The sequence below is a fragment of the Octodon degus genome, unplaced genomic scaffold, assembly GCF_000260255.1.
Source record: "Octodon degus isolate 3935 unplaced genomic scaffold, OctDeg1.0 scaffold00269, whole genome shotgun sequence".
Lineage (NCBI taxonomy): Eukaryota > Metazoa > Chordata > Mammalia > Rodentia > Octodontidae > Octodon > Octodon degus.
In genome coordinates, this window is record NW_004524845.1 from 2,297,970 (window position 1) to 2,308,000 (window position 10,031).

General features: G+C 37.4%; 1 protein-coding gene across 2 annotated transcripts in view; it reads right to left on the reverse strand.

Moving 5' to 3' along the window:
- Adamts3 (ADAM metallopeptidase with thrombospondin type 1 motif 3) overlaps positions 1 to 10,031 on the reverse strand; it is a 397,838-nt gene that overhangs the window by 47,174 nt on the left and 340,633 nt on the right. Inside the window, exons 6-10 of one of the 2 annotated variants that reach the window (XM_023706787.1) lie at positions 6,419 to 6,502; positions 3,764 to 3,920; positions 2,914 to 3,019; positions 2,404 to 2,547; positions 1,401 to 1,533 (exon numbers count right to left, since the gene is read on the reverse strand). In XM_023706787.1, coding sequence (XP_023562555.1) covers positions 1,401 to 1,533; positions 2,404 to 2,547; positions 2,914 to 3,019; positions 3,764 to 3,920; positions 6,419 to 6,502 — 624 coding nt within the window. Of the gene's footprint in view, positions 1 to 1,400; positions 1,534 to 2,373; positions 2,548 to 2,913; positions 3,020 to 3,763; positions 3,921 to 6,418; positions 6,503 to 10,031 lie in introns of both variants that reach the window. The other variant, XM_023706786.1, reaches the window with a different exon arrangement.

Sequence of the window (10,031 nt, forward strand, 5' to 3'; positions counted from 1 at the left end):
TTTTTTCCGTAACATTAACGCAAAGCTTTAGAATTCTCAGGTTTGAAATACCAATAAAGGTAATTAAGAGCTTACAGATAGACCAACTGGCTCTATAATGATTCCAAGCAGCAAATCAATTTCTTATCAATAGCAATAAATAGTTTTATTTTCTGGAAGCAACATAAAGTCTTTAACCATATAAAAACCCTTTCTTTTTATTTTCTAAAACAAATTACCAAAGATTGGTGTAGAAATTTAACAAAACATACCTTTAATCTGGATCTTTACTGTGTTCAAGAGATTCCATGGAGCACTTATTATTTGCCTACACTGTCCTAACCATCTTAATTACATAACTAGACCAAATCCTCACACCAACCTTCTAGATAAATACTGTTACCCATATTTTATGCATAAGCAAGAGAGATTAAATAAAGTATCTAATGCCACATATTAAATTAACATCAGGATTTGATCCACCTGGACTATGAGATCCAAATCTCCACCACCACCACCACCCCCGCATCCCCCAGGCCTTTGCATTGAGCTACCTCCTCAGCCCTCTTTACTGTTGTTTATTTGTTTTTGTTTCTGAGACAGTATGGTTACGTCATGAAACGGTCTATCTTTTCCTCCCAGATGCTGTGGACACCGCCAAGCACGACCATATGGCACTGATGCCCATGCTACATAGCTGCTTTCCATGTAAGATACCAGAAAAACCCTTACCAGGGTCACAAACACACAGAATGCTGGCAGTGGAGCCAAAGAAAAACCATGTACCTAACTCTGAGAAATGAGGGAAAGAACAGAATGTAAAGATTTGGATTTCTTCGTCTGAGAAGTATGTGTACATTCCTGATGCCCATTTTTGGATTGGGTCTTTAAATTTTAGGGGGCTTGATTCTTTTTAATTCTTATATGCTCTAGATATAAAAAGGTCTGAGGAACAGCTGGTAAAAATTTTCCCAATTAGTGTGTTTTCTTTTTACTCTTTTTATGAGCAAAAACTTTTTAAAAAGACGAAATCTCAGTTGTTGATTTTTTTGAGGTATTTACTGTGCAGTTTGGTTTATTGAAAGGACAGTTAATGTGTAATTGATCATTTTTGCACATCCATATCTAGTAATTTGAATAACTTCTTTGAAGATAACAATATGAAATACAATAATCATTGTTAATTTCCTATCATCTCATCTTGTTTTGAAATTCTGTACCGTTTTTAATTTTCTTAAATTTTCCTTCTAGTGTATCATAAATACTGAATAAGGTAACATATTTCAAATATTGGGTTTTTGCATTTAAACACAGACCAAACAGGATAATTGGTAGACATTTTTACACTTGTACCAGTGAGCCTGCAAAGCTCATGAATAACTTTTAGGATGAAAAATTTAAATTGACTTTGAGTAACTTACTGCAGTGCACATTTTGTAACCAACACCAAAATCAAAACGGCATTGCTCATCCATAGAGTAATTTATTCCTGGAAGTTCTGGGAGCTTGGGCCAATCATGTTCAAAAGGGTCATCAAGCAGACAATCATAGGAACTGCAGGAAAGAGAAGATTACTTGTAATTAAATGTTCATTTTTAAAAACTGTGTCTTAATAATAAAGAACACTTAGCTTATATACTCTAGAATATTAGCAAATCATACAGCAAGTTCACAAAAGGGAAGAAAGGGAAAAGGGACAGAAAAAAAATAATTGAAGAGGAAAAAAACTGAAAATAGAGCTTTAGGAAGTAAGAAGAGGACCAGAATTAAGAGTGGAGAGGGAGGGCAGAGGTGGGGACCAAAAACAGGGAAAGAGAATTGGGATGTATGAACTCCCTGTGGAGTTCCATACATAAATGGAAGCGTTGTATACTTACTACAAGCATCTACTAATGAAAAAGAAGTTAGTGTATTTTAAGGGGGATTAATCACAATGTGTCTTTATTGAAGTAAACTTTTAAAATTAAGACCAAAAAATACGTTTCAAGTTTTTTGGTTTTAGTTCAATTTAGAAAGCCTTTCCATCCTTGTTCATTCCAAAACGTAAGCTAAGCAGAACACAAGAAATAGCTTGCTCATTTCACTAAGGGGACCCTCACATGATGCAGAAGGACAGATACTAACACCTCTGGGACAGGATAGAGAGGCCAGTGCTTAGGCCTAAGAGCTCCCTTGCCACCCCCTTCTCCAAGCCATTATCCATCATATCCCTCATAGAACTGGGCTCAAGTTCTAGGTGATGGCTTAAAATACTGTGGTTACATGATAGAATTATAGCAACCAAACCATGGAACCCTACGAAAATGTTTATTATCAACAACAGCTTTCACTGACTGGGAAATCTGTGATGACCCAAGTGAGTTCTAGGGTCAATTTTCTATCTGGGGCACTCACAGAGGCCCATGGCATGCAGCAGGCACGTACTGGATGTATCGCCTCAGTTCCTGACCACTGCAGCGGGACCAGTGGTAGCGGTGGAAGGCTGCCTGCACCAAAGGTGCCATGACGCTGCCCATCGCAGTCTCATCGCCACACCGGTTACCTTGCCCATCGTGCTCCATCCCCAGCCTGGAACACAAAGCAAGATCTCACAGCTCCGAATTGTAGTCTCTGCTACCTTTCTCTCTTGACAGGAAGTATTAGAAAGGGTATAATTTTTAGTCAGCGTAGCTCTCTTAGAACAGCTCCACAGACTAAAGGAGAGAGCAATCTGACAGCAATGTCTCTCTTATTCTTGATTTCTGCAAGCATGAGACTACAGAACAGTCACCCATTGACTTTCAGTGTGTGACTTCCTCACTGTGGTCCACTCTTCACACTTGGCAAGGGATGAGAACTGGATGCTGGCATGTGCTCTGCCCAAAGTGTGAACAACACTGGGTGAGGTGGAGAAAGGACCTTTTATTTCCTCTATAGCTGTCAACAGTGACTTACACATGGCCAGTTTCATGGGCTACTACAAAAGCAGATGAAAACCCATCCTCATGATTCAGGGTACAACTCCTCACTGGATGACACATGCCTGTGACTGGAGCATATCCTGTAGAGAATAACAATTACTTTATTTTCATTCTATGAGAAAATCTATTAAGAATTACTTCTGGATCTTAGCCTAGTGTAAAATTAAAGGAAGCCTTTTTGCAAACAAGGTTAACATTACTTCCCTGATAGCTTCATGCAGTATTCTCTTGGGAAAGCCACAGGTAATCATCTCTAATAAGACTCACTGAGTTTGCATTTTCTCCTTTCCAGAATGAAGGAACTTCCTAGGGCTACCATTCTATTCTGCTCAACAGCTAAACCCTGCCTTTCTTTCCTAGTAAATGGGCCTTGATATTTTGGTACTGGTGAAAGGAGCCAAAAATCCCATCCAAGTTGAAAAGGAAATCATGTCTGCTTTTTCCAATGTCCACGTCAGAATTTATTAGATAAATGTAAGCTGACTTTGGAAGAAAACTGTTTGGCAGCAGTCTTTCCTCATGGCATCTTTTATCTCCTTCCAGCCAGTGGAAATCACAGGCCATTTTTATAAGCATCCCCTTTGGACCCCAAATGTACAACCACTGTTTTAAAGGCCAGTATAATTCATTATAGTATTAAGCAGCATTTATCATTGTGAATTCCACAGAAGTCACTGAAAACAACAAAAGAAAATGTATGCTTGGCTCAGCAAGGGGGGAAAGTGGCGGTAGAGATCTAAATACTTGAACAGACTGTTTGAGCTTGGACTGCTTCTGAATAGCCATGCCCGTTAAGTGTTCCTTCTACATATTAATGCCAATACCTTGCATTCCAGCAGGTCCAAAATCTTGTCTGGTTAAGAAAATTGCATGATCATGGTGCTCAGAGTGGTTGGGATCAGATTTTTGTTGCTGGCAAGCCCAGCGACACACATTCTCCAAGCTCCTGGATGGGTTTCCCCTTTCTATGAGGCTGATGGACTAAAAGAAGAAATAGGTTAAAGAAACACCAACATTTCTCAAAGGTTTCCTTTAAACTATTTTGTGAAGCAGAAATTTTGGTCATAATATGTTCAATATATGATTTAATAATATTTATTATTTACTGTGGTTTAGGAATTTGAAACGTCCGTGAATATATGTGCATGATATTCAATACTTCTTTTAAGAGGATTAATGGGTACAACTGGATTAATGGGTAAGTCTCATGCCAACATTTGCCATTTTGAGGCAATACATCAATAATCATTTGGATAAGAATTTTAGAAGTGTAATGAAGTCGATAAGAACAAAAGCAGAAGGAAAGATTCTTTGGACTTTTCTCTAGAGATATGAAAGTAAAAGATCTTTGTTAAGAGTTTTGTGAGGTTTTTTGTTTTGTACAGAAATACTCAGCATGTGGAAAGAATAGAAATTTCTTCCAGTAACTGGCAAGGCTAGTCAAATTTTAGTTTATGAGGAACAGTCAGATTATATTAACCTTACACTGAAAAAGAAAATAAAAGTTTTTCAACTTCATGATAAGGAAGAGGGACTCATCTTGTAGTTCCAATAAACAGAGTTAAGTTCCTGGGAATGTTGCCATGTTATAGTCTAGAGTTCAGAGTTCAGGGATAGATTCTGACAGAATGAGAACTGAATTTGGAACCCAAAAAGAGTCCCAACTTGGCTGACAGAATGAGAATTTTGTAAAGTTTCAGCAAATATTATCATTGGTGTTTACACTCTTAATAAATTGGATTGGTTTCTTCTATGCTGGTCACATATTTCTCCAAACAAGTGATTTAACAACCTTCAGAACGCTGTAAACATTACCAGCTGGAAGTGACATCTATCCCTTGCTGGCCACTCTAAAGAGGTGGGGTTTATGGGAGAAACTAAAGATGAAGGGATTCCTATCATTAAACAAAGATAACTAGACATTAAATATATAATTAAACATATGAATATGGTTTTGTACTGTTTTCTAAAAGTGCAAATTCTCTAGCATTTTATAATCAAAAAGGATTGTTTCTGGCAGAATGACATGCAATTTAAACATGAAGCAAAGTGTAAAGTTAGTCTCTTCGTCTACATTTGTTCTCAAAGGGTAACATTTTTATGCACTTCATTATTTCTAAGAATAAGGACACAATCTCTATCACATTAAAATTGGTTAAAGTCTATTATATTACATGAAATTCTTAATGTGTGTGAATTCTGAGAACCAAGCTTTTGCATTAAAAAAATTACTGAAATTCTTGTTTTCATTTATCTTTATTTTTTAAAACTTCGTTACAGGGTCTGATTGTGCAGTTCAGACTCATAGTTATCTTCCTGTCTCAGCCTCCCCAGCAGTGAAAATACAGGTGTGTGCCACCACACCAGGTTGCTGTGACCAGCATGGCAAGCCCGGGCTTCTGGGGCCACCATGGCATGCAGTACCAGAGACCAAACTTGGGTACTTGCACTTGCCAGGCAGGCACTTAGCCCAATCAGCTGTCTCCCAAGCCCCTGCTGAAATTCTTTTAAATGAAAAATATTATTTCATTTTAAAGTTTACTTTTTTTATTAGTACATACTGACAGTACCTACCACTCACATGCCTTGTGGGGAGGAGGTATCTGCACACAACGTATCTTGATGGTTGTTCTCTACCCTCTCCCCCTCCCCTTCCCTCCATCTCTTGATTTTTCCTATTTGCTAATTCTCTATCTTGCTACTTACTATTATCTTGCATTTTGCTCTTTATTTATACTTTATGTTTCTCACATAAGAGAAATCATATGATATGTAAGCTCATGTGTCTGATTCATCTCATTAAACATTATGTTCTGAAGAATCCAACAAATGATGTTTTCAGTTTTAAATATGAAAATATATAAGCAAAACAGTCCTTTTCAAAAAATCAAAAGAAGGCAAAGATCTCATCTGTTTCTTCAATAACACATTCCAAGTACTTACGAAGAGTATATCACATAACGGGCACTCAGTGTAGACATGTTGAATGAAAATATGTATCACAAACATAATTGTGACCTAAAAAGAACCTCATCCTCCCTCAGGGTTGCTGTACTGGGGCTTGCCCTGAGCCTCTTGTACTGAACTACTTCTCTGGCTCCCTTAAAATCTTTTTTCTTTTTCCCCTAAAAAAGGTTCTTGTCAATCACAAAGTTATGCTGAACTTGAACACCCAATCTTTCTACCTAAGCCTCTCAGAGGTTGTTGCCTCTCTTAATGGTATATATTCATTTTTCATTCATGCAACTGTATCTATAATAAAGGTAACTATCTAGAGAGAAGTAAATGGTAGTATTATAAAAATAATTTATTATCCACTAAAATTTGGTGATGTCTACTCACTGTAGCAGTTTCTCTTTTCAACTCAAAGCCACCAGGGCTCTGCATGACACACAGGGCAGCTACTTCTTCTCTGATTTAGTATTTTACTGCTAACCCAGGCCCTACTTGCATTATCCCCATATTTTAAGGCATTTTACCTTTGCATAACCCAGCATGATCATGCGTACCAGGACCACATTTATATGTACTCCAAGGGACTCATCATGGTAAATTTCATTCACCTAGAAACAAAGGAGATAACTGCTGAAACAAAGGCTTCATGATATGTACAGCACTGAGGTCCACCATGGAAACTGCCACTAGGTATTTAAGTCAAATTACTGTTTTTGTTTTTTAGATTTAGTTTAAGATGAATGTGAAATGAAGTAATTTTAGTTTTGGGACAATCCTTAAACACATAATTTACTGATTTTATAAGTTACACATAGAAGGTGTGTTTTGATGGGGCTTCATTACACCACTGTAGTAGTACTACAAAGGGTCAGCACATGTGTGATATGACACGTGTGTGACATTCTCCCACATGATGAGGACAATTTTCAGTGACTTATGCCAGACTAGAGCCACCTGGGGCAGCAGGCACGGCCTCAAGGTGTCTGTGTGGTGACAGGAACTGTGCTGGGAAGGAGCCAGGCCACGAGGGTCTGTGTGAGGGGTGGTAGTGATTTCCTGCTTCCCCCTCACAGAACTGGAGCAGACAGCAGGAACTGTTTAGAAGTACAACAGGATAGATTCCCTGCAGCATGGAGTTATTAAGGAGATGGTACAAGTGTCTCTCAGGTGTGCTGGGACACAATTTGGAAACACTAAGTTGAGATGCTGCTCATTACTAAAGCTCCTAAAGGTGATCTGGTTTCCTCTAATATTACCATTAATGGAATCAAAGCAAATGGTCTGCAATTGTATCTTCTGAATAAGCTAATCATAAATGAGTATATATTTAAAATGCTTTGGGCTGGGCAAATAGCTCAGCAGATTAAAGCACCTGCAAGTAGGCACAGGGTCCAGGGATTCAATCCCCAGGCCTGCCGTTCTGGCACCACCCCTGGGGCACACTGAGACAGCTACTGAGACTGGGCGTGGTAGCGCGAGCCTGTAATCCCAGCTATTGGGAACTTGTAAACAGGCGGATCACTACTAATCTGATCTAGTAGTGAAAACTGAACGCCCTGTAGATCCTTCACTAAAATACAAAGATAAATGAATAAACAAAATGCTCAATTTGGCAAATGACAGCAAAAATCAGAAAGGCAAGGTTACCCAGCTCACTTACAAAGTTCTTAACCGTTACTGAAAACAAGGTTTCAACACTTATCACAATTCTCCATAAAAGTAACTGAAAACTAACTTCTATATCTACAGAAGATAGGGAAAATGTAAACCTGAAGAGAAAAGACAAACATAATCCCACAAGGGAGAAGCTTGAAAATGATATAATACTCTGAAAATAAGACATCCACTATTCAGGTAATTTTGACTCTGACATACTGTGCAAGAAATCGACTATAAAATCTCAGCAAACTCTCAAGAATCTTGTGCAGCAGCACAGAATATCTGCAGATGGAAGGCATACTCAGCACAGAAAAAAATAACGAAGATGAAAGTAAGCAAGAAGATACCAAAAATGACAATATACCTTAACAATAAAAGTGTGAAGTCTTTTCACGGAGAAATACATATCTACAATCACTATATTTATAAATACACACATGTACAAATGTGCACATGTGAGCACACAGATATAAGATTCAATTTAATATCTGTAGGAGATCAGCCAAGATGTAATCCCAGAGCTCGGGAGGCTGAGGCAGGAGGATCATTGCAAATTTGAAACCAGTCTAGCCTGCAAAGTGAGCTCAAGGTTTGCTTAAACTTCATAGGGAGACCCTGTCTCAAAAGAGACCAAAAAACAAAGTGAAAAAACCTGCAGTGTGCTCCTGCACTTGTGCTGAGCTGCACTGACTCTAAGGTAGAGCACACCTCAACTACCAAAAATCACTTTTTCTGTGCTGTTTTAAAAGAGAGGTGATCAGAAAACATGATGGTACTGAGGAAAGAGCAGAGAGCTAGAGCCAGGAAATGTGTCACAAGAAGAGTGGTTGGGGGCGCAGTGATGAGCACCCAGATAGCAGGTAGGAAGAGCTCCAGGCACCGTGAAACCCTCACAGTGGTTGAGCTCTCCATGTCTCTGAGCTGTGATCAAATGCACATGAGCAATGCTATTTCAGAGGGCAGGCAGGAGAATCAAGAACTTATGCAAACATCTGCCTAGAAACTTTACGATCAAGAGGAGAGGGTTTAAAGGGCATTAGTGTACAGGAAGTAGAAAAATTCAGAAAGAAGACATTTAATAACTATGATATAGGAGAGGTTAGATTTATGCTGTATACTCATAGAAAATAAATCTTAAAACCATTCATATTATCAAACAGGTAAATTTCAGTTTACTATAAAAACACTGAATGTTACATGAAGAGCTGTAATCTTTCTGGCTGTCAAATTACAAGTAGTATATTTAAAAATAATTTTATTTTGAAGAGTAAAAACAAGAGCAAGAAAAACACAAAGACATAAAAAGGGTAACATACAACATTACATATTTTACAGATTTTCAGAACAAGAATATTTGATTAACAATGATTGATACATTAACTACTTTCGTCTTCAAATCTGTTGCTCAGATTAACAGATACAGTTATGCAAGATGGGACATATGATTGAATATTACCACGTGCTTTCAAGAAATCTTACATTTTTGTTCTTGTTTCTCATTGTCTTTTATTACCTTTTAAAAATTTACTTTAAAGAGAATATAGTGATATTTAATGACATTAAAAATGGTACACATTTAAAAGACCAAGATGATAGGTGTTTGCAAGTGGTTTTTTAAATACACAGCAGAAAGTACTCTTTCAGTTTGGTGAATCAACAATAAAGGAGGTCTATAATCTGCAAATCTTTGGATCTCACTATTTCATTTTCCAAGGCTTACAAAAGTTGGTTCCTATGTATTACTCAATCTTAAAATGCACTGAGGCACTTGGCTGCCTGTATCTAGTATGCTCTCAGCACTGTGGGTGACACAGTTTGACACTGACACATACAGTCTGTGCTAAGAATTGAAGGTAACACATCAAGGTAGGATCAGACATCTAAAGATTTGGTTTCCTTTTCATCTCTGTCACTGACTTCTGTTTGTGGCTAAAAGCTAGGCATGATTACTCTGCCTACATTAGTAAGCAGGAGTTCATACAACCACAGTTAACAGATGCAGTATTAGCACCCATGTGCCCACTCAAGAAAATAATTTCCCCTGCATAATTTGCACTGAGGGGGAATTTAAAATATTTTTATTTCAATTTTCAAAATCTCAATCAAATGAATAATAATCAAAAAAGTATTACTGAAATAATGAGCAAATTACTGGAAAACATCATTTAACAGTTCATTTTTAAGGCTAAAGGGTGCAGAAAAACTCCTTCCAACAGATGGCAGTATGCATACTGTGGACAGCAAAGGATAAGCTACTTAACTCATCTCTGAGTACACACACATACACCAGCTGATGTCTTTTTTCATGTTTATAAACAAATAATGGCTTTCTTAGAATTAACAATTATAAGTATCTAAGGAAAAGGTTATTTTGAATGCCTAATCATTTAATTCTCAAAAGCAAAGAAAATCATTGGAAAACATTTATGTAGAATTTTTTGTCATTTGATTATATATATATATATATATATATATATT